Source organism: Electrophorus electricus, chromosome 13 (genome assembly GCF_013358815.1).
Source record: "Electrophorus electricus isolate fEleEle1 chromosome 13, fEleEle1.pri, whole genome shotgun sequence".
NCBI classification, from domain to species: Eukaryota; Metazoa; Chordata; class Actinopteri; order Gymnotiformes; family Gymnotidae; genus Electrophorus; species Electrophorus electricus.
The window spans coordinates 21,701,046-21,725,731 of record NC_049547.1 but is presented as its reverse complement, the minus strand read 5'-3'; the positions used below and the strand labels follow the sequence as shown (position 1 = coordinate 21,725,731).

Below are 24,686 nucleotides of genomic sequence, written 5' to 3'. Positions count from 1 at the left end.
TGCTGTTCTCTGGTCCAGAGGCTGTTCTCTGGTCCAGGGGCTGTTCTCTGGCCCAGGGGCTGTTCTCTAGCCCAGGGGCTGTGCTCTAGCCCAGGGGCTGTTCTCTGGTCCAGGGGCTGTTCTTTAGCCCAGGGGCTGTTCTCTGGTCCAGGGGCTGTTCTCTGGTCCAGAGCCTGATCTCTGGCCCAGGGGCTGTTCTCTGGCCCAGAGCCTGTTCTCTGGCCCAGGGGCTGTGCTCTAGCCCAGAGGCTGTTCTCTGGCCCAGGGGCTGTTCTCTAGCCCAGAGCCTGTTCTCTGGTCCAGGGGCTGTTCTCTAGCCCAGGAGCTGTGCTCTAGCCCAGGGGCTGTTCTCTGGTCCAGAGGCTGTTCTCTAGCCCAGAGGCTGTTCTCTAGCCCAGGGGCTGTTCTCTGGCCCAGGGCCTGTTCTCTAGCCCAGGTGCTGTTCTCTGGCCCAGGGGCTGTTCTCTAGCCCAGAGGCTGTTCTCTGGTCCAGGGGCTGTTCTCTAGCCCAGGAGCTGTGCTCTAGCCCAGAGGCTGTTCTCTGGTCCAGAGGCTGTTCTCTAGCCCAGGGGCTGTTCTCTGGCCCAGAGGCTGTTCTCTAGCCTAGGGGCTGTTCTCTGGTCCAGGGGCTGTTCTCTGGTCCAGGTGCCCACTGGTGCTGTGGCACATCCTTTCACTGTTGCCTTTGGCACCTCAGCAGCCTCCAGTCTATAAAAGTGCATCAAAAGACACTTGGAGGGAAAGTAGCTGACATAATTAAACTAAAGCCAGAAAAGGAAAAGAACGTAGTGAGGCAGTCGCTGCAGATCAAACCATGAGAATGACAGCACACACGCTACACCTCACAAACACGGTGCAAATTGTGAGTCTTCGGAAACGCTGCAAATCCGGTCACCACACAACAGAAGTGTTGTTTCCGGAGGACACAGAAAGGGGACGGACAACCGAACAGCTAGCGAAAAGGCATTTATATTTGCGATTGTGGTGCACTGTGGACGACTGGCCTGTTCGTGCTTTGCGTTCTTGCATATGTTCCTAATGCTAGGTTGTAAAGAACGCTGATCAAATCAGGTTTAACACAAATATGAACCTGACCCTACCAGTAAACACCTACATTCAGAGTGTGTTGCTATTTTACAATCCAGTTCAGCCTAAAGAGATACTATCTAATACAACTCAGTTTATATACCTATATACCTACAAACATCACACTTCAGATCAGATAGTTAGAATAAGACAGTTGACCAGCTGGTCATTGTAGCAGACCAGCTAACCAAACTGGTCATTATAACAGACCATCTAACCAAACTGGTCATTGTAGCAGACCAGCTAATCAAACTGGTCATTGTAGCAGACCAGCTAATCAAACTGGTCATTGTAGACAGAAACTTAGTGGTGTTAAATGTGATTTTTATCAGTGCTCTTTAAAGCTGCTTTCTGTACATCCTAGAAACTGTAAATATGTAAGAATGTAGACTGTGAATAGTTGTTCATTCTGTATCAGCCTAACCAATATAACGATATAACAGTGAGAATTGCAGATGTAATGAGCTTTAATCATCTACATGGTTACAGCTGGTCTCATAGGAGTCCATCCCCTCCACGCGTCCTCCAGAAACACTTCCGTTGCATTGTGCATAGCTTTCTGAACTTGCTTGCGTTTTTTTTTTTTTTATTGCACTGCGTTTCATAAATGTAGCACACTTCGTTTCATTTTGATCAATTTGCTTTGTCTAATTGCTATCCTTTTTTTCATTTGCAGCACGATGAGCCACCATAGGAATGTACTAATAACGAGACATTTAAAGAGAACATTCCTGTGTTGTCATGTGAATGGCCCGTATAATTAATGCATTTGGAATAAATGACTCAGGAACCTAGAGCTCTAGACTCATGGAATTTAGCTGACACTTTTATCCAAAGCGACTTATAACTCTGTTCGAGTACAAGCAATTGAGGGTTAAGGGTCTTGTTCAGGGGCCCAACAGTGGCAACTTGAACCAGCAACCTTCCAATTACAAGGCGGGTACCTTAACCACTGAGACACCACTGCCCTACACTCACCGCTGATTCATTAGACCGGGGCTTGTGTGACTGTCCACCAAAGATCAGCCTCAAAGCTCACTGCAATCCCACTCTAACCCTCCAGAATACAGGTCAAGGCCACGGCTCCTCCCAGTAGGGGCGCGCACTAACGCCCACACGGCTCCTCCCAGCTAATCCTTATTTCGGTATATGTGAGAAATGCAGAGTTTTTGCAATTATATTGTATTAAATTGAAAAGGGTTTTATTGAATTTAAATATAAATTAAATAGATGCCAAATACTACAGTACAAATATTGACAGACATCAAAGTTTAGAAAGAAACAAAAATAACAGTGACCATATTTTATACACAGCAGATGCATACATGAAAAATAGCACATAAAAATATATTTTTCTAACTAATATTTCCTCAAAATTATTTGTTTCTGGGCCACACCCCTCCTCAGAAAAGAAGAGCAATTTAAAAACGCACTTAAATATGTAGAAACCAAAACACGGCTTAAAAATGAAAAGAAAAAATCAAACAGCAACAGAACGGCCTCAGAGTGATTTACGTTCCTGGACTCGTACCACACGTAACACGAACGGCTGCAGCACGTTCCGGCCTGTCTTCTTCTTTGATTATATGTTTGCGTCTCTGTTGTGCGTATATTGTTTCCCTTCTGTCCAGGGTGAGCTGTTTCTTTTCAAAGTCTCTGGAGCCTCGCTTCCGTCTGTGTGAGGAGCAGGGAGGGTCTGGCGTTACCACGCACGCAAAACAGCTGCTAGGAGAGAATGGAAGGATGAGAAAGAGAAGAAGAGGGATGGAGAGATCTGGAGTGCTCTCTCCTTTGCCCTCGCCGTCCTTCTGTCTGTCTTTTAACCCCACCCGGCGAGGCCGGTGCTGGTGGTACATGCGTGGGAGGTGGTGGAGGATCCCGCTCACGACGGGCGGGTCTCCAGCTCTCCCGAGCTTTATTCGGACTCGCTGGAGGGGGGGGGGGGTGCGAGGCGATAGCCAGGCAGGTCGTTAAAACCAGTAGAGCTCCTTTGCTTTCTTATGAGGCTGCAGTCCTGAGATGCACAACAGGCAGAAGCAGAAAGGACATGTGAACATGGCTCCTGGAAGACACTGGTCTCCATGGATGCCATTCAGACAACAAACACAAGCGCTTGCTAGCAGAGGATGCACTAGATCTAAACCTCGTCCCTGCTGTTTTCTCTGGGGTAATTAGAGAGAGTAAAAACCTCCCTGTTAAGGTTTGCAGTGCAGAGCAACCGGGTGAGCTGTGTTTATACTGGAGAATATTCTAGATTTGTCTTTGCAAGGCTGTGAGACTCTGCGTTAAGGTAATAATGAGTGTGAAATAGTAGTGTCTGCACCAAGCAGTGCAGGAATGACGGATCTCAAGCTTGATATAAGCTTACATCTCGGGTTCAGAACTCAATTCTCAAACGGCTCCAGATCCTAAGCTTCTAGGATTCTGAGTAGGTGTTCTGGGAGGTGGGTTCTTTGGTGTACACTATCTTGAGAGGTCTCCGCTTACCTGGGTCCATGTTGAGCGCCAGAGCCACATCCCCTGGTGGAAGAAGGCCGGGCCACGTGGGCGTATGCTCCAGTTTGCCCACCTCGTAATGGCCCGGCAGCGCGGGTATGTGGGGAGGCCTGACGGCAGGCATGAGCAGCGGGCTATAGTGCGGCTCCAGCCCCGGAGGGGAGTACAGTTCATGAAGGGGTCTGGGGGGCCCGTATGCTTGGTTCTGCGGGTAACCCCAGGAGTCTGACGGGTGCGCGTGAGGATGCGCGTGAGGATGCGCGTGAGGTATGGCCGAGTGAAGGGTCGGTGTGTAGGGGTCCACGGAGTACGCAGGCATGCCTGCTGCGTCACAGGGGGCTCGGCTGGGGCGAGAGGGGTAATTACTGTCCCAGAAGGAAGGGGGGAAACTCCTCCGACTGCTGAGAGACGGAGCTTCCGATGAAAGAGGCAGAAAGAGTGGGAGAGGGAAGGAAGGAAAAAGAAAGAAAATGATTTCTAGGTTTTTAATTTATTATCTATATTTTAAAATGCCTATTAGTTTTTACACTGTTATGACACCTTTTGTATACAGTATCATATTGTACATATGCCCTTTCATGCTCAGTTTTGTATTTGATACACAGATACATGTACAATCTCGGACTGCATTATTTCACTAATAGTCCGGGAACGCTGATGTCCAATTTTCTTTCGAGACGGAATGGAGCTGATTCGCAAAGAAGAAACAAAGCAACATATCGAGACATCAGGACAGTGGCACTCGTTTCCAGTAAGGTTTTCAGATAACACTGCAAGGCTGCAACCGAGAGAAGGTGTGGCAGTTTGTCGGTGGGTCCTCGGCCTTCTGAGATCTTCCTCGTTGCATCATCAAAGGTTGTACACACTTCAAATGGATTTAACACAGATCGTGGAAACATGCAGGGCTCCACATGAGCGAGAGAGAGAGAGAGAGAGAGAGAGAGAGAGAGAGAGAGAATGATTTGCTGAATGAAAACCACAAAAATGGCAGAGGTCAGATGAGGTTTGTAGAGAGGCGTCCAGGGGCAGGCAGGCTGACCGCCTCTCCTGGGCTCTCCTGAAATGCAGGCTATATAAGGCAGTGGCTTTATGCCTGCTGGAAAAACAGCACGTGGACTTTGCCACTTTTAAATCACTTGTTGTGGTGACATCTCTCACTCGTGCAATGGTACAGAGTATCCTAACAAACCCTCCCACTCTTCTTCAACTGCACATACACTTCTCCTCTCCACCTGCTGTTTTCACTGGCCTCGCTTCACTCCTCGTAGAATGTCACGGGGGCGTTTTATGTTTTTAGCTGTTACTTTTATATTTAGAATTATTCTGAAAAAGACACCAGTGATGTAGTCTGTATCAGAGGGGGAGGAGGGCTGATAAATCTGGACATGGAGTCTGTGGGTCCGTCCAAGCTGTTGGGAGCCGATACAGCCTCAAGCTTCTGAGATTAGCGCTGTGTTTAAACATAGTAGCTGTTGGGAGGCAGGGAACAACATCGAAGCGCAAAATGAAGATGTCAGAGAGAGAGAGAGTGTGTGTGTGTGTGTGTGTGGGTGAGAGAGCAGGAGAGAGAGAGAGAGTGTGTGTGGGTGAGAGAGCAGGAGAGAGAGAGAGCGTGTGTGGGTGAGAGAGCAGGAGAGAGAGAGAGAGTGTGTGTGTGGGTGAGAGAGCAGGAGAGAGAGAGAACGTGTGTGGGTGAGAGAGCAGGAGAGAGAGAGAGAGTGTGTGTAGGTGAGAGAGCAGAAGAGAGAGAGAGTGTGTGTGTAGGTGAGAGAGCAGGAGAGAGAGAGAGAGTGTGTGTGGGTGAGAGAGCAGGAGAGAGAGAGAGTGTGTGTGGGTGAGAGAGCAGGAGAGAGAGAGAGTGTGTGTGGGTGAGAGAGCAGGAGAGATTGACAGAGAGGGTGTGTGGGTGAGAGACAGTGGGTCAAAAAAGAGAGAGAGAGAGAGAGAGAGAGAGAGAGAGAGAGAGAGAGAGAGAGAGAGGAAGAGAGAGAGAAGGAGAGAGAGAGAGAGAGAGAGAGAGAGAGAGAGAGAGAGGGAGAGAGAGAGAGAGAGAGAGGGAGAGAGAGAGAGAGAGAGGGAGAGAGAGAGTGTGTGTGGGTGAGAGAGCAGGAGAGAGAGAGAGTGTGTGTGGGTGAGAGAGCAGGAGAGATTGACAGAGAGGGTGTGTGGGTGAGAGACAGTGGGTCAAAAAAGAGAGAGAGAGAGAGAGAGAGAGAGAGAGAGAGAGAGAGGAAGAGAGAGAGAAGGAGAGAGAGAGAGAGAGAGAGAGAGAAGGAGAGAGAGAGAGAGAGAGAGAGAGAGAGAGAGAGGGAGAGAGAGGGAGAGAGAGAGAGGGAGAGAGAGAGAGAGAGAGGTAAGTCTACCTAGACTGTTAGGGATCAGTATCATTAGTGGCTGAGCTGCACCAGCAGCGTGCCAACTTCATAAACACACCTGCAGATATCTGAGAACCTTTTATTCGCTGTTCTAAACAAACTGTGTGTTTAAATCACACCTTTTTCAGGCAGCTCATAGTTCTGCTTCTGTAACTATTTGCCTTAAATGACAAATAAACAGATGACATATTCAATTAGATTTAAACTCGACACAAAAGCTTTTAAATAAGAACGATATCTTTCTCTCTGGTAAACCAGACCAAATAACGCATGCATCTCACAGCACCTGAGCTCACATCCGTGTTAGTACTGCGTCTACCTGAAGACTGTGCTGCGCTATCATTTCCACCGCCTGCTAGAGGTGCTGCCCCACCCTGCAGATTTACAGTCATGTCGCCAAATCCGAACATAGTTAGGGAATTCCGTAACTCAAAGCCCGACTCTTAGATCAAGTTGTATGTTAACACATTCACACGCATGCACGCAGTCCTCCATCGTACGCACATCCCTGGGAGGAGACCGGACGCTTGCCGCCGGCACGCGGCTCACCTGTGCTGGGTCCGCTGCCTCTCCTCTTGCCTCCTTCCTCCGTGCACGAGCCGAGCGCTCTGGAGAAGTGCTCGTCCACTACGCTGCCGATGTCGCCCTGGTAGTAGGTGAAGAGGACGCAGCGCGAGCTGAGATACTCCGCCTCCCCCAGGTCGCGCTTGTCCTTCAGCCCGCCGGGGGGACACGCCGGCGAGGAGGACAGGGCCCCCGAGACGGAGCTCACCCCCAACACCGAGACGCCATCTGGGCCCGAGGTGTCCATAAGGTCCCTGAGACGAGACGACGGGTTTCTCACGCCAGGAGTCTGGGGAAGGGTGGATGCAGAGGGTAGGTAACAACAAGCAACTGCCAAGACATGTTGTAATGCCTTTTCCATCAGAGGCAGTAGATGTGTATGTGTGTGTGTGTGTGTGTGTGTGTGTGTGTGTGTGTGTGTGTGTGGGTGTGTGTGTGTGTGTGTGTTCATAAGTCCATGTGGGCATGTCTACAAGAAAGTTTAACGATCACGTCACTCATTGTTGAGCATTTGACGAAACATTATAATTCATAGCTGTGAAAACTCAAATGTAACAAAACACGTGCCGCTGAGCTTTGCACCCTGCACGTGTCCGTATGTAACTACGTGAATAAATTACAGTTTAGCAAAGCTACACGGAAATGCACCTAGACCTCATTCTTCCAGGCAACCGCGATGTTGGAACTCACCGGCAAACTGCTGATGCACGCGGGGGTTGCAGACGTGTGCGGTGCGTAATGTCCGTAAACCGGATGCATAACATCCATGCAACTCATGATAACCCCGCCGCGCGCTGCTCTACTGCGAAGAGTCCCTCTGTTGTGTCAACAAAAACAAAATAAAATAAAAAAAACCACTCAATTGGAATAGACAAAGCAAGGGAGGTCGGTGAAGCATTCCGGTGGTGGCCCGCGCAGCGCTCACGAGCTGTCTGGCCCGCGCTGAACTACACGCACGGCGCCTCCGCACCTCCGCAGCGCGCGATGACAGCGGTGCGCGCAGAGCCGCGGGTGCTTTATGGCGAATGTGAAAGAAGTCTTGTGCTTTTACATCGCCAACCCCTCCCACCCGGTTACCGAGCCCAAACGCGTGATACTGAAAATAGTGAGACATTCCCGGGACGGTTCAATCACTTAAAATGATCTTTAACCTGCGAAGTGCCATATGGCGGGTTACTGTGTACACGATTCTTCGAATGAAATAGTCAAATCTAAGACATTTTCATGTAAGAACATCGGCTTCAGAAATAAAGTAAATTATTTTACTGATCTAGAATATTCATTATCTTATAAAATGCGACACGGTTTCGACTAAACAAAGAGCTAAAATACAAGATCACAGAAGCTTGTAACTAAATCGCGACATCATATTTGATCATCAGACCTTCTATAGAGCAAATTCCTCGAATGATCTTAATAATGTAAAAAAAAAAAATAGACCCAATGACTGCAAACAAAACGCAGTACTGAAAACACCTGCGTTTACAGAGACGCGCAAAGCTGAGAGGGAAACAGCTGGAACTGTATGTGTTTAACTGCTTTAAAAAGGGAACCTGAGGCTCAACACTCTCTCCCAGTGGAACATATGCTTCCAGCAAACAAAAAGTTGCTTCGCCGTACGGCCTTTTCTGCAACTTCCTTTACAGGTCAGTCTAGCTCCGTGCGCTAGTTCTGAGCTCTTGTGCTGGAAATGTTGGGCTGTGTTTTGCTACAAACAGGCTCGAAGTGGAGGACTCGTCCAACAGGCATATCCTAAAATGTTGAGAGAACCTTGTAGAATGTTTGCGGAATTCCATCCCTTGGTGTCAAATGAGACGGAATGTCTCTGATGTGTGTGTGTGTGTGTGTGTGTGTGTGTGTGTGTCAGTGACAGAGAGAGGAAGAGACAGAAACAAATGAAGAAATGGAAGTGACCTCCACTTGATGTTGGTGTTAACTCCACTGCTCTCAGTTTTACAATTAAATACATTTAGTGCCACGTTTTGTGCTTAAATTAGACTCTAGACTCTAGGCAATTACTTCTCTCTGTGTGCGTGTAAAGACATTCAGAATGACATTGTTTATCTGCAAAACATAGATTTATCTGAATGCTGCAGTGTAGTGCATTGTGATGAAGATAAGATGCAGCTAACAGGTAATGAGGATTAAAACTAAATCAGTCGGAAACATTTTTGTTGCTGTTTGTTTGTCTGTTTGTTTACAATGAAAATGAATTAAGGCCACAGCTCCCATAGGGAGCTGAAGTGCAGTTCTGGAGAACCATCAGGCACACATGTTCATCCCTGTTTTAAATGATACATGGTCCTAAATGGTCATAAATGGTCCTAATCTGTTTTGATGGTCTTCACTCTCTGAGGTTATTTAGAGATTCCTCTCTGAGATTAACTTTGAAAAGCAAATATATTGTATTACCTTTGTACTTTGCAACTCTTTTACAAAACATGCTTCAGACTCTGACACTGGAGTAGTAGCAATAGATACTGAATGATAGATAAATTGGTCCACTAGCTGCAGAATTTTTAATGTAATACTGAGGCTCCCTCTAATATCAGTATTTTAGGTAAATACTGAGATATCCAAAGACAAATTATGCCACACACAGATCTTACAGAAGTCCACAGTAACTTGTTTTCATGTTAAAAGTCATTTAAACAAGAGCACCAATTTTTCTCAGACTAAGAAGTTCTGTGCACTCAGTTCTGTGAGTGCGCCCTGTTTGAGGCGGTTCTGTCCCAGCTCCATACGACGTGAGCCCCCAGGACAGGAGGCTGTGTGGTGGGTGTGTGGTGGAGAGTGAGTCTGGTTTCTTCTCAAGCTTTTTTGGGGACAAGTTGGAGTGATGCAACACACCACAGACACAACGTGACACACAGCTGTTCCTGGCAAACCACGCGCAAGGGGTTTAGGAACAGTCACACCATGAGCACATTGCCAAACACTGGCATTACTAATGCCCAGAACCAATCTCTCTCTCTCTCTCTCTCTCTCACACACACACACACACACACACACACATACACGTACTCACACATATACTCTCTCTCTCTGAGTCTTCCCAGCAACAATCATCACTATCTCATTTTGGAACAGTTATTTTTCACTACTGATGAAACTGCATGACTGGGGTGTGTGTGTGTTTATTGTAGTATTATAGAACCGTATTCCCTTCATAACGACAGTGACTACAGAGAAAGGCAGACCTCCTTTATCTCTTAGTCAGTCTCTCTGTCTTACTGTCATTCTCTGTGCTTGTATGTTTATTGTGTCTGTTTGTGTTTGTGTGCATGCAAACATGTCAAAAATAAACTCAGGTCACAGCACTGTTTGGTACTTCCACTTTGCCTTCATTTGCAGCTTGTGCTAAAACCACAAGATTCTAGATTTTTCCCAATATGCCATTTCAGTGGGTTTACACTATAAGCAACTGATCTGAATCAGGCAGAAACGTGCGTGTGTGTGTGTGTGTGTGTGTGTGTGTGTGTAAGTGTGTGTATATGTGTGTGCATGTGCTTATGTTTGCGCATGTTTGTGTGCGTGTTGTGTGTTTACGTGTGCGCGTGCATGTGCAGGTGTGTTTGTGTGCATGTGCGTGTTTGTGTGCGTGTTATGTGTGTATGTGTGTGCATACGTGTGCATATGCGCATGTGTGTGTGTGCACTATGAGAGCACAGCAGCTGTACTCCACAGATGGCATGACCCTGAACCCGTGTGTCTGGGCCTGGGGCAGATAAAGACCAACCCTTCTGCTAGTTCTGCTCCTGCAGGTACACACAGGCCAAATTTAGACCTGAACTGTTTTAGAGCCTGTGGAGGACTGACTCTTATACCACCTAATGGTGCGCCGGTCCCGTAAAGCACACTGCTTTGACCAGACTGGTTTACGGAAAACGATTACTGCTCTCATAGTGATGTAAGGAACTGCTTTGCATTTAATGGTGGTGGGTTCTGATGGTGTTGATCACAGATAGATGTTTAATACATCAATAAGTAGAACTCAAATACAGTTTGAAAAGAAAAGCATATCTACAAAATAAGATGCATCAAACAAACAAAATGCAAGAATAGAATTGTTAGTACAGGTTGACCTTGTATCGTACTTTCTGAAGAGGTTATTACTTATCACTTATTATTCTATAGGTCAACTCTTTATAGTTTTATCATAGATCTATTAAACTTCTAGGATGATAGCCAAAAGTCTTTAACATGTTAACAAATATTTCAGCGAGTCAAGATACGCATCATCTTTTAGCAATGAGAAATTCACCAGAGATTTGAGAGTTTGGCAACATTATAACAACACAAGAGATAACCGCCAAACACAAGTCCAGCTGGTCTTCTGTGCTGTTGGTATTTACAACAGGACTAGAAATACTGTGATGGTATGCTTAGAATGACTTTGACAGGTAACACACTTTTGCCAAGATGCATAAGGTACAACAAAGGTACTCCAGCTTTAAAATCAACTAAAATGGCTGGAGTATAGCACAGTTGGCAGTGCTCGTAAGCCTAACCCAGCGTTCATGGGAGTTGTCCTCTAACTGACACTGTTCCTCAGGCCCACAGCCTGGGGTATATGCTTGCCGCTGGTGCCTGTTTATTAAAAGCTAACTCTCTCAAATGGACAGTATGCGACCAGACGGCATGGCAGAAGTAGTTTACGGGTGCTACATTCCCCCTTTGGCAACCCGGCCTGTTCCAGTGATGTAGACGAGCAACTGATGTCATCTTCTGTGTGCGTGTGTGTGTGCGTGCGTGTGTGTGTGCGTATGTGCGTGTGCGTGTGTGTGTGTAAGTGTGTGTGTGCGTGTGTGTGTAAGTGTGTGTGCGTGTGTGTGTGTGTGTGTAAGTGACGACAAGGAGATTGTCACCTTGCTGCTGAACATTCCTGTTACACAAGCATGGGGGGATGCTGCTGAGAGAGAGAGAGAGAGAGAGAGAGAGAGAGAGAGAGAGAGAGAGAGAGAGAGAGAGGGGGAGAGAGAGAGAAACAGAGAAAGAGGGAAAATGAGAGCTGCCATGTCACCATGTCATATGGTCAAACAGCAATGATTTACAGGCTGTCCTACGACAGGGCAGGAGAGACACAGGAAGGAAGAAAGAAAAAGACTCAGACAGAGCAGACTCACAGAAAGAGAGAGATCAGACATACAGAGAGAGAGAGAGAGAGAGAGAGAGAGAGAGAGAGAGAGAGAGAGAGAGAGAGAGACAGCTCAGACATACAGAGAGAGAGAGAGAGAGAGAGAGAGAGAGATATGGATCAAACATACAGAGAGAGAGAGAGAGACAGATCAAGTTTCAAGTTTCAAGTTTGGTTTATTTGTCATGTACATAGTCATACATGGTATAACTCGCAGTGAAATGGTTTTGTGAGTGCTCTGTCCAAACTGAGGAAAGAGACAGGGGTGCATAAGGAAATTATATATATATATATACACAAAAATACAAAAAAATATATAACAATGTATGTACAGTATATGTACAATATGTATATATACACAATGTACAATGTATATATGGATGTATGTGTATGTACACAATGTACAATTTCAATTTACAAATTTACAGCTTTACAGTCATGATGTTATTGACGTGGTGGTGGTCCCCACAGTTTATCAGTTTCCCTGATTCAGGACCCAAATGGCCTGTGGGAAGAAGCTCCTCTTCAGTCTCTCTGTCTTGGTCATCAGGGAGCGAAAGCGCTTCCCTGACCTCAATAGAGAGAAGAGCCTATTGTTGGGATGGGTGGGGTCCTTCACAATCCTCCTGGCCTTGGTCTGGCACCGCTTGTAGTAGATGCTCTGCAGGTCAGGAAGTTCCGTATGAGTGATGCGCTCTGCTGAACACACCACCCTCTGGAATGCTTGTCTGTCCTGCTTGGTGCTGTTCCAAAACCACACTGTGATGTTCCCCGTGAGGATGCTCTCGATAGTGCAGGTGAAGAAGTTCCTCAGTACCTTGGAGGGCAGTCTAAAGTCTCTTAGGTGTCTGAGGTGGTAAAGACGCTGACGAGCCTTCTTTGCCAGGGAGTTGGTGTTGTGAGATGAAACTGTTTACTCTCTCCACCGTGGTTCCATTCATCCTCACAGATTGGTAGTGCCGCTCCTGCTTCTTGCTGCAGTCCAGACATACAGAAAGAGATCAGACATACAGAGAGAGAGAGATCAGACATACAGAGAGACAGAGAGAGACAGATCAGACATACAGAGAGAGAGATCAGACATACAGAAAGAGAGAGAACAGTCATACAGAGAGAGATCAGACATACAGAGAGAGACAGATCAGATCTACAGAGAGAGAGATCAGACATACAGAGGGAGAGAGAGAGACTGGGGGGGGGGGATTATCTGATTCCACATGATCCAGATGGTGTGAGTTCTTCAGAATGCCAGTTATGAGCTTCAACTTCACTTCATCAAACTGCCACCAAGTCCTCCAAACACTTCAAAGTTCCCTTACAGTGGATTTATGTTCACTGGCCCGTGCTTTGACTTTGACGACTACGACTGCCAGATGTTTATTGGAATCACGTCCATTAAACTGAATAGTTTGATTTGAGCATTCGGGCATGAGGTTCCACCCAAAATTCATAACGTAAGTGGTAGCAGCTGTACTTATTCACATGGCCTTATAAGGACCTTCAAAGATATGCATGAAAAAGTGTACCAATGTACCAATATAATATGTGGGACTGAGAAATGTGTAAATGGCTAAAAAATTCATGCTGTGGTGTTGAAATCTGGTATAAAGGACTGTGGAACAAACTCTAGAATGCCTTGGCCACAGAGATCCCCCTCCATGCATAGCCACTGAATTACACGCGCTTACATTTTGGAGAATACAGACATTTTACTGGCCAGTAAACGGGCTGAAGTACGCCTGCAACAACTGCTCAGTCAAACAGAGTCTTGAAAACGATCTCTTCGCTTGTGACACAGCTGAATAGACAACAGGGCCAATCCAACCTATTATATATGCTCTACACCAGCTGTATATTACAGACCTTACACACAGTCTACATCCATTGTAGAATACATGCTGTACTGTGTGTAAAGTGGTAAAGTATGTAATTTACATCGCATGAAAGCACATGAAGGCGGGTCTAGATTTCAGACTTCTTTCTCATATGTAACTCTCTCTTTAATCCTTTTGTGATTAATGGTCAGCAAAATTGATTGTATTTGTGAGATAGTTTGCGATTGCAAGCTGAGTGCATTCACAAAATGATCTAGAACCAATTTTGTGACATACATCACCACGTCAGCAGTCTTATTTTAGAGACACTCCATACATGAAAGTGAAGGCCGGTAAGCACCAAGCTTCACACGGAAAACTCCCGATATAGGATCAGTTCCCCAACACATGTCCACAGCTACACACATTAGAAGGTGAAAAGCAGGAACTGATTCCAGAACAGCTCTTTTCTTCCAGGAACTCTTTTTTTGGGCTCTAGTTGTGAAGGCCCCTGGCAGGGAGTGACAGGTAACGTCACCCCCGAGCCATCCCACTGTAGAACACTCAGCTGAGATCACTCCTTGTGCGTTATAAATATGAGGGCCACCTGTCGGAACAGCCCCATGACCTACCACTCTCGCCCCACCACCCCCTCCCTCCTGGGGAGAGAGAAGAGGAGGAGGGGTATTCCTGGATCTCAGCCCGGGAGCACGAGCCATACGCTGTCTAGCCATCTTCAGTCTCTATGGAGTGGCAGACTACAGAGGGGAAAACTATATTAGAAGTCAGGGGACTAATGATGTCACTTTTCTGCACTCTGATTGGTCGTTAGCTATGCCGTTAATAGAAATGTGGGTATGTTATTTTACTTTTGCAATAGCTTTATTCATTGTTAGTTTTATGGATTGTAACTTCGCACATATATGCACAATAATATTGTATAACAAAAGCAAATAGAAATGCAACATAAACAAACAAATGAGAGAAACGAAGGAATCCTGACCGTTTTTTTTTAGTGGCTACAGAGAAATGAGCCATGTGTCTGTAAGGGCAGTGTGGGAGAGCAGAGAACTGCCAGGACCTGTGTGGAGGCTCAGTCCATGCAGCTGACTGGATCCATTTGATGTCAGTGTCAATATGTGCAGTTAGCTCTCAGTTTTCGCCTTGATAAAGGCAGGTGTGTGTGTGTGTGTGTGTGTGTGTGTGTGTGTGTGTGTGTGTGTGTGTGTGTGTGAGAGAGAGAGAGAGAGAGAGAGAGAGAGAGAGAGAGAGAGAGAGAGAAGGATTTGATAAATAAATCTATGTGGAGGCCATTAGATGTTTTATCTGACGACTGTCCATCAACAGAAATGGTTCACTGGTGGAAACAGACCACAAGATCCAGACAGCTTCCTGACAACCGCACGTCGCTGCTCTCCCCCGTCTGTGGCGTATGGTAGTCACGGCTTCTACATTCAGCCACTGCATTATTCCACGTCCGCATTTTACTCTATCTGTATTGGATATTGCGTTGCATGCGTAATGCCTGTCTAATGGGAACCACTAGGGGGACATCTAGTGGACAATAAACGAAACGCAAGCTGGTTGTTTTATAATACAGGGCCGTTCAAACCTTTATTGTACCCTACTGGAGGAAATATAACAAAACAGGACTCTACGTGTTTGAGGTAGTCACTAATGCAAGAGTGCCATGGCAGGAAAAGTAACCTTTAAAGAAAAATACATTATTTTTATTCCAATGTATATATTGTTAGAAAAGGTTATTAGTGTGCTTTATATAATAGTAGTTTTTACTCCTACAAATTACTTACAAAATTGAATACGCAAACATACGCACGTAATGAGGGTAGATACAACCTGCAGTCAATGCACGACAAGACAAGACAAGTGTAGTGAAGCACACAAAGTTTCCAGAGACGATTCAGACAGAAGTCCTTCATCAGCTGTGCAAGTAAAATGCCACTGTGTTGTTTTTATGAACAAGTTAGGTTTACTCACTCAGCAGTACACTCTTTCTGGTCAACACCACCAGGGTCCTCCTTACCACTGTTTCTGGTCAACACCACCAGAGTCCTCCTGGCCGTTAGGTGGCGGTCCGCGCTAAACGAGCGCGTCTCCTCCGGCCGTGCAGCTCGGCCATGTTGAAGTAGCGCCCGTGTCGCCAGCAGTCGGAGAGCGCAGCGACCGCAGCCCGCCATTGTGCAGATTCCCAGCTCAGTAGAGACACAGGACGCCTCCCCCACGTCCCACCGCACTGACTCAAACACGAACGTACACACGCAGGCTCAAGGGAGAAAGAAATGCCAGCCAGCAGCCTCGTCGAGCAGGTACAGAGGGGCACTTTGTGAGCACCTACGAGGGCAGCAGCTCCAGCGAGGCGGCGCTAGTTAGCAGGGTAGGCCCGACCACCTGCTGTACGACTCACCGGGGGACGCGCGGTTTCTCTTATTTTCCCCTCTCTCTTCCTCTCATAACTCAAACCTTCATGAATCACCTGGACCCAATCCAGAGACCGAAAGGCCAAGGAAACAAAGGTAAGGACAGTCGGACTCCTTTAGGAGACGCGAGCCGCTAGCTAACGCTAACCTGCGCTAGCGTAGCCACGGGCCCGCGGCACGCGAAAAACCGGCGTCCCGTGGCCTGTCAAATCGGTATATCGTCGTTTCTTTTTATATGGCGACGTACGTTGTGGGCCATGTTATAGTAAAATAACAGTAAGTGGTTACTCCAGGAGCGGTTTGCGACGTGAACCCGCGTTACAAGCTAGCTAACGGCTAGCCCTGGTGACTGGCGTTACTCTGAGGAAGTGTAGCATCTTGGCTAACCGCCAGCCTCTCGGAAGCGAATATTCATGTTTCGAGTAATTTTACTATTTTTAACGGCTCCGCGAAGCGCCGGAGATGCCACCCGGATCGTTTAGCCACCAGTCGTAAGACCTGTGGGTACGTGTCGTTGACGGCTAGCCGAGGCTAGCAGCTAGCAGGCTAGGTGGCTAACGCTAGCCGTCTTTTTTTTTTTTTTTTTTTTTTTTTCCCTTTTTTTTTTTTTTTTTTCCATCATCCACTCAGCTGTCTTAACGCTCGCGCCGTGGACACGCGCGACGTCGCGAGCACGAGAGTACGCACGGTCTGTTCGGGGGGGGGCGCGGCACGCGGTCCTTGACTGTGTCCAGAGACTTTACTGCTTTATTTAACGTTACTGTTTTATTTCTCCAGGCGTGTGTGTCATGTGGCGAATGTAAAAAGGTTTGGGGTTTTTTTCCGGGCTTTGTCGTGTAAGTAAGTCATTACACGAGCCCCTGCCAAAGCAGCACGTGCGTGTTGATCTCTCTAAACTCTCCTGAGCAGAATGCGGTTCTGCATTTTACACCCACCGGCATGCAGATTTAACACGCCAAATTTGTCATTTGTCAAGTCAGGATTACGTATAACGCGTTTTGGATGTATCTTATCTCATTATTTTTTGCTCACATTAATCGTTCTTTAAAGGTTTTATTATGCTTGTTGCACATCTGGTCACACTGTGTTTCAACACAGTGGAAACCGCACACGGGTGTGTGTGTGCGCTGAGGTTAACACACACCTGTAGGCTTTGCACACTGACATCCTTTCTTTTCCTCTTTCAGTGCAAAACGGAGCTGTTACCCAAAAGGAGAGTTTAAATGACGATGAGTTTGAACCTTATCTAAGCGCTCAGCCCAGACAGGTAGGTCCTGTTACACACACGGAGAATAGAGGGAACCCAGACACACAGAACGTGACTCACCTGTTCTGGACCTGCGTTTAGCCTCTATTCTCTTGCCTAATTGCGGACTGACCAAGGGGCCTTGTGTCCCGAATAGAATATGCCCTGTCCGTATTGTTCACGGTTTTGTTGGAAATTAACAATTCAGATGTACTTTTCCAAAAATACTGTAGTGTACGAAGTGAGCGTTTGTTTAAAAATTTAGTATAACCTTAAACACAGCTGTAATTTAAAAGGTGGGTGGGGATTCCTAAATGTGATGACTAAACTCCCACGTATAGATGAATGTGTTTATTTATGGGAAGTTGTGCAAAGGAAACGGGTAGAAGAGCTGAATGTCCTTGTGCCGTCCGAATGAATGAACGAACGACCAAACACGTAATATATCAGCCGCCAGAATCATGAAAACTACAGAACTCGCCGGTCCATGTGGCCCACTGAGTCATAGGATGTTTGATTGTGGGATTTGGGATTGTGGGGGAATAAAGCATCTAGTGTTCCCGCTGGCAGAGGAATGCTACCTCCCCTGTGTAGCACATCTGTGCCACTGTTTCACCCGTGCAGAGCTGGTGGCTCGTGCGTAAGTAAGGCCAAGCAATAACCACAACCAGGCTCTGGGTCGCCAGCCCCACCTGCCGAACTCCCCGTTTTGTCGTCCCTCGTCTTACTCACCCGATTCAGCTCTGTGGCTAATTATCAGGTCCTGGGTGAGCTGGCTCAGATGTGATGGGACAGTGGAGTAGTATAAGGGCCTCAGGAGAGGCCTGTGAATGGCTGCCTTGTTGATGTGTTTCGGGCAGCCAGGAGGATCTAAGAACTCTTGACAAGTGTGAAGATACCCTTGGATGGCTTGCAGGGGTTGGTGCGTGCGCGTGTCATGTCTGCCCAGCGATCTGCCACTCTTCAGAGGTCCCATCCTGTTCTCCTGGTTCTGTTTAGATAATGCCCAAAGTGTTTGATCCAAGTGGCTCGGAGATGTTAAATTGTTGTGAAAAGTAAAGTCCAGGGTAGTGGGTTTCCAGATTCTAGAGTTTGAACGTCCCTAGTGTATATAAAGACATATAAACAGCGTCAAATCCAGAATCTTATTCCCTGTGTGAAATGAGAGAGGGGGCCTGGTTTGGGACTCATTTACTCTATAATGGGAGTGACTGGTTGAACAGCACTGTTTTAAATAAGCCACGGGAAGAAGCTGAACAAGTTTTAAATGTCAAGGAGGAATGTTGTAATGACTTTATATTTTTATAATCTACTTGTTCATATGTATCATGGTTGGTGTAGTGTAGCTAAAAGATTGCAGAAGCTGTGAGTATTCCTCTGAGTGTGTTAAAGCTACCCATGACAAGTGAACAGGAACTCTCCTCCATGAGGGTGGGTGGAGGATGCATCTGACACATGGGTAGCATGATTAAATTTCTCGTCTGCCATGTTGTTAAAAAACGGTTTTGTCTGAGAGGCCGGGCACTGGCCCCCTAATGCTGCTCTTGTCAAAACGTACACAAGCAGAGGAAGTCTTTTATTCCATACCATTTTTATCATTATTAAATGTTTCCTTTTTTTGTTTTTGTTTGTTTTTAACGGAATCCCTCCATGTCCTTGCAGAGCAATGCCTACACAGCCATGTCGGATTCCTACCTGCCAAGCTACTACAGCCCCTCCATCGGGTTCACCTACTCGCTGAACGAGGCCACGTGGTCGACAGGCGGGGACCCTCCCATGCCTTACCTGGCCTCTTACGGACAGCTTAGCAACGGGGAGCACCACTTCCTCCCGGATGCCATGTTTGGCCAGTCGGGGGCACTGGGCAGCAACCCTTTCCTGGGACAGCACGGTTTCAACTTCTTCCCCAGTGGGATCGACTTCTCGGCATGGGGGAACAGCAGCTCTCAGGGCCAGTCCACGCAGAACTACGCCTACGCACCCAGCTCCCTAGGGGGAGCTGTGCTCGACGGACAGTCTCCCTTCGCGGCCAGCGAGCCGCTCAACAAGGCCGTGGGCATGAACAGCTTGGACCAGGGTATGGCAGGTCTCAAGATCGGGGCAGGGGACATGGCGCCGAAGGTCATCGGCTCAGGGCTTCCCGGGGGGGCCCCTGGGCCAGGTGTCGACGGCTCCCAGCATCCCCGCCGCCTCCGTGGTACCGGCTAAAGCCACGTCCTGGGCGGACATCGCCAGCAAGCCGGCCAAGCCTCAGCCCAAGCTCAAGACCAAGGGCGGTTTGGGCGGGACCAACCTGCCCCCGCCGCCCATCAAACACAACATGGATATCGGCACGTGGGATAATAAAGGGGCGATGCCAAAGGCAGCCACGCCCCAACAGACCGCTCTGCCCAGCAACGGACAGCCGCCCAATCAGGTGTCTCCCCAGCCTGGCGCTACCGCAGGAGGGGTTCCGCAGCTGCCCCTCAGCAACGGACAGCTGTTGCCCCATGCTGGGCAGCTAGGGCAGCACCCCCAGCCTCCCAACGGGCAGCAGAACTTGGTCCCACCTCCACTTTCCCAAGGCCCTCCCCCTGCCCAGCCCTCTCAGCCAACCCGCTGGGTCCCCCCGCGTAACCGCACCAACGGCTTCGGGGACGCGATGGGCAGTGCCGGACAGTCTCCTCCCGCCGTCGGACTAGCAGGGGTCCCCGTTCCATCGGAGCCCCACCCTGTTCTGGAGAAGCTCCGTCTGGTCAACAACTACAATCCGAAGGACTTCGACTGGAACCCCAAACAGGGGCGCGTCTTCATTATCAAGAGCTACTCAGAGGATGACATCCACCGCTCGATCAAGTACAACATATGGTGCAGCACAGAGCACGGCAACAAGCGGCTAGACGCGGCGTACCGCTCGCTGGCCGCCAAGGGCCCACTCTACCTGCTGTTCAGCGTCAACGGCAGCGGCCACTTCTGCGGCGTGGCCGAGATGCGCTCGCCCGTGGACTACAACACATGCGCCGGCGTCTGGTCGCAGGACAAGTGGAAGGGGCGCTTCGATGTGCGCTGGATCTTCGTCAAGGACGTGCCCAACAGCCAGCTGCGCCACATCCGCCTGGAGAACAACGAGAACAAGCCGGTGACCAACTCGCGCGACACGCAGGAGGTGCCCCTCGACAAGGCGCGGCAGGTGCTAAAGATCATCGCCGGCTACAAGCACACCACCTCCATCTTTGACGACTTCTCGCACTACGAGAAGCGGCAGGAGGAGGAGGAGAGTGTGAAAAAGGTAAACGGGGCTGAGCACGGATGGATCTGCCAGAGCGTTGTCCTCCAACGAATGTGTTTTGTTCTCTGCTACTGTTGTGCAGGGTCAAAAATGGCAGTGGTGGCAAATTTTAAAAATTACTTGAGTGTGTGTGGAGCATCTCAGTTGCTAACAATTCTTGGGTTGTCAGGGTACATTTCCACTTCACCTTACTTGTAACGCTACCTTTTATAAAAATATTATTTTATTTTAAAAGTTTTTGGCTGATGTTTAGATCTTTGCTGCTGACCCTTGGTTTTAGGGCAGGTGATGTGTTGTTGTTTTTAGTTGGTTGTTTTGGTTTTTTTTTTGGTTTTTGTTTTGGTTTTTTTTCCACTTTTCTTGTTAGAAAATTCCCTGTGGCTCTCTAAATGTACCTGCATGTTAAACTTGCACGACTGAGTGTGTGTGTTTACACTGAGCGTGTACATGGCGTGCCTTGCTGTGACACTCTAATGCTCTCGTCATCGAGGAACAACAACAAATCTAGGTTTTACGAGCCAGACTGCATCAGGGGTGGGGTGGGGGGTGTTTAAACACTAGACATCTTTCAGGTGAACAGTTTTATTTACGTTAGGATGTCTTGCTTACTGATGCACACTGCATAAATATCAAGCACCCAGTAATCAGTTTTGGAGTATTGATGCTAAATCAAAGGCAAGCCAAGGACACTGAAACCACAAAGGTGAGGTAAGGTTAACTTAAATCAGCACGGCGCAGCCTTGATCAGGCATACCACGCCGCCTACGTCGGAAAAGGTGACCTGTGCGCAGAGATTGGTTCTCGACGTGGTTGTGAGGCTTCTAATAAGGTTTGTTATAAGGGGGTGACTGATTGTAAAAGCTGGGTGATTGTAAAAAGTCTATGTAAAACATCCTTGAGTTTGAGAAAGGAGCTATATAATTCAAACATTTATTATTATTATTATTATTATTATTATTATTATTATTATTATTAATGAGTTGATGACTTTTAAAAGGGCTTTGGGTACTGATTGGTGTATCGTTTTTGGTTTTCCCCATTTATTTATACTCCAATGCCAGTGGATGTACATGATCCTGGGATCCGTGATTTCCCTTTAGAGATGCCGTCTCATTGAACGTGATGCACAGAGCTCTGTGGCTGTGAGAACTAATGTTCTCGCACACACGAGAATAGAGGATGAGAACGTTTGCTGTGCAACCCCACCTCAGTTTATGTACGGGCTTTAAGCTTTGCGGTCTCCTCCATCGTAAATAATGTACACTAATTGTTCCTGTCCAAGTTTATTTATAGGGGAAGTTGGATCTCATTTGGGGCCTTGGTCTTAACCATCCATTTCTTTTGTGTGTGTGTGTGTGTGTGTGTGTCTGTGTGCGTGTGTGTGCATGTGTGTGTGTGTGTGTGTGCGTGTGTGTGCGTGCGTGCGCCTCCCTTAGAGCAGCTCATGTGTAGCTTGGTGTGCTGATTGTGTGACAAATGGATCTGTTAGTACTGTTTTTAATAATGTTAAATGATGAGACCGTCAGTATCGGAGTATGTGGTGGTTTTGTGCATGGTGTTTTAAGTGTTAGGTCACCATAGTCTCCCAGAAGACGGTGTTATTGATTCTCTACGTACTCTAGTTCCCAGACTTTTCTAATCACTTGTGAAAAAATTAGAATTGAACAGCTTTCTGAACAAGTGGTCAGGCATCAAGCGTTCACAATCGCTGCCCTCCACTAGGGGGAGCAGACTCGTACTGACGACATAGGATGGCCGCGTGTGTGCGTGCACGCATAGCAGTGTGGTCCGCCTAGTGCTAAGGCTGGTAGACCTTTCACTTCAGTGGTCCTTCATAACGTGGGAGCTAACGTCCGCTCCTTGTGTCGACCAGGCCTGCAGAGGTCGCTGCAGTACCGCAACGCTGCCCAGCGTGGTGCGTGTTTCGTTTATCGCTCCGATACCGTTCAATTCTGCTGTATTGCGACCCTCTGCGACCCCGGTTCTACACCCCTCCCCCACCCTGGAGGTCCTTTTAGATGCAGCTCATATTTTACGGAGGTGGAAGTCGTCAGTAACGCTTCTGCTTCCTGCCTGCACCCTCTTAAAACGTCACCGTTTGTTCATCACGTGGGAATTAGTTTGTGCTCACTCTCAAAATGGAGGTTTCTCCCTTCAACCGCACATTTTATTATATTCATTTATCTGCACTTTTTACAGTATATCTAACCTTTTTCAGAGCTAGCGGAATTCTAAATCTCCATGTTCAGAGCGGGCGTGTCTGGTGGCCAGGTGTGCGTTTGTTCGTTTCACACAACTGCGCTGTCGTGTTTGTTTCCTGTGTCTCGCGAGTGACTGGAGGACTTACAGTACCTGTGTTTCTCACCTGTGCAGGTTGAGGTGCAGGGAACTGATCCCTACTCAAGTAACCCCAGCCGGAGTCACTACCGACTGCAGGTAAGGTGTAGCTGGCTCGTTGTACCGTGCAGCTGAGGCATACCTGTGCTACACACCCATTTTAGTCATGAAGTTAAGTCAGGTCTGTCAGAGCAGTTGGGGGGGGGGGGGACATCGCACTCGGATGTTTGGTGCCAAGGGTTGGGGAGACACTGTTCCGGATATAGTGTGTGTGTGTGTGTGTGTGTGTGTGTGTGTGTGTGTGCGTGCGTGTGCCCTGGGGTTCTGAACTCTCATGAGGGTAACAGATATAATTGTAACCTCTGGTTTCTAGAGATTCAGAAGACTAGCCCAAGATTCTGGATAAGCAGCAGTAGATGTGATGTTCATGTAGGCTGATTCCTTCGAAGAAGTTTGATATTTCTGTTCTTTCTTGATGTTGCTTTCAACAAGCCTCTTCGTGCACCAGTACAAAGCAGCTAATGGTGCCACCTTTTCTTAGAGTGGCCCGTTATCCTGTTGTTGTGTCGGACACGTGCGTTTGGGTATAACGCTTGACTTCTGTCTCTCTCGCTCCCTAGGACCGCCAAGGACGTGTCAAGTAAGGGCCTCTGGTTTGGGCAAAAGACTGACATGACCCTGCTCTCTCTGCAGTCACACACCCAGATCTCTTCTCTGATTATACCGGGGAAAGATTTAACCAAGGATTCAACGCAAGAAAAAGGAAGAAAAAAAAAAACGAAAGAAGAAAAACTAAATGAAGACTCTTGATTTCTGTTGACTTTAAAAGACTTACTTTGAACTTGTAGTAAAAGAACGCGATTACTCATAGGACTATGACTTAATAATTCTATAGGATTCTTAGGTGCCCATTTACCTTTTTTCCCCTCCATCCTGCCCTCTTTCAATTCTTTTTCTTTTTTAATCTTCTGTTTTTACAGTCCAAGAGCACAGCGCGACCTCGTCCTCACTACAAGCTAGAGGAGTATTTTTGGGGGGGGGTGTTCTTTTTTCTCTTTTTTTTTTTTTTTTTTTTTTTTTAAAGTATCGGATTCCTGTCTGACCGGACGATCTGTTTAATTCCTTTGTAAAACCCATCCCATTTTTATTGCTGTTGAAATGATCCAATCAGGATGCACGTGGGGTGGAGCCTTCTCGATGGATTTTGCATTGTGGGTAAATCAGCCTGTGCAAAGTATAATTGCTTTTCCAAAAAAAAAAGAAGAAAAAAACCAACCCAAAAACATAAGTTGTTCTGTATCCCTTCTTTGTAAGTGTGGAAAAATCCAAGCAGAATTTTTTTTCCCCTTGTCGCAGGAAGCAGAACTGTTGAGTTTGGCTTTGGTCATTGTATAATTTCTGTGGTGTTCAGAACGAGGCTGCGTTTATCAAGGGTGTATTTGACCATGTTTTTGTGTTTTTCACCGTTTCAAGTTAAAACCCACATGTTGCTATGGGCTGGTTTCTTCTGCTTCCTCCCTCCCCTCATTCCTCAAGTCAGCATTGAGGTGGGCTATGGAACCTCTTTCTATTACTCAGTTCATCAAAAATAAATGTGGTATACTCAGCACAACGTGTTGCGTTTTCCCCTCGTTTGACTAAATGATTGTCACCACACTTGCTGCCACAGTGCCCCCCCCCCCCCATCACGTATGCCAATGTTGGTGCGTTTAAAGGGGTCCTGCAAAACTTCAGGCATTTATCAGTGGAGAATAAAAAAAAAAAGCAACATACAGAAACGCTCTGCTGTGTTTGGTTTTTGTTCTGGAGAAAGGATGGGGACTGTCCAGGCTGGGAGGTGAAGAGGGTGGGCCACGTACCACGATGAGAAGTGGAAGTGTTTGACAGGGCCTGAGTGTTTCCAGGACGTCCTGGTGTGGGGTGTG

The 24,686-nt window shown here is 47.4% G+C and overlaps 2 protein-coding genes across 3 annotated transcripts; one reads left to right on the top strand and one right to left on the bottom strand.

Annotated features, from left to right (window-relative positions):
* Nucleotides 1–2,266: 2,266 nt before the first annotated feature.
* On the bottom strand, nt 2,267–7,543 carry vgll2b (vestigial-like family member 2b). Of its 2 annotated transcripts, XM_026995806.2 has the most exons (4): nt 7,212–7,542; nt 6,507–6,810; nt 3,574–3,996; nt 2,267–3,100 (listed from the first exon to the last, which is right to left on the bottom strand). In XM_026995806.2, the coding sequence occupies exons 1-4, from the start codon at nt 7,296–7,298 to the stop codon at nt 3,057–3,059; spliced, it is 858 nt and encodes a 285-aa protein (XP_026851607.2). In that variant the 5' UTR covers nt 7,299–7,542; the 3' UTR covers nt 2,267–3,056. The 2 variants fall into 2 exon arrangements, with proteins under 2 accessions (XP_026851607.2, XP_026851606.2); XM_026995805.2 differs by having other exon boundaries at nt 2,267–3,996; nt 7,212–7,543.
* Nucleotides 7,544–15,584: 8,041 nt separating this feature from the next.
* On the top strand, nt 15,585–24,368 carry ythdf2 (YTH N(6)-methyladenosine RNA binding protein 2). The gene is given in 6 exon segments (XM_035532466.1): nt 15,585–16,006; nt 17,098–17,177; nt 18,819–19,306; nt 19,308–20,424; nt 22,798–22,860; nt 23,382–24,368. Coding segments are annotated over 6 exon segments (1,821 nt in total). The 5' UTR covers nt 15,585–15,957; the 3' UTR covers nt 23,406–24,368.
* The last annotated feature ends 318 nt before the right edge of the window (nt 24,369–24,686 follow it).

What these genes read in the sequence shown, in the direction of transcription:
- vgll2b (XM_026995805.2), bottom strand. Translation starts at nt 7,298, where the DNA reads ATGAGTTGCATGGATGTTATGCATCCGGTTTACGGACATTACGCACCG. An exon ending in CGTGCATCAGCAGTTTGCCG is followed by an intron (nt 6,811 to 7,211) that starts GTGAGTTCCAAC and finishes ACCCTTCCCCAG; the next exon opens with ACTCCTGGCGTGAGAAACCC. An exon ending in AGGCAGCGGACCCAGCACAG is followed by an intron (nt 3,997 to 6,506) that starts GTGAGCCGCGTG and finishes TTTCATCGGAAG; the next exon opens with CTCCGTCTCTCAGCAGTCGG.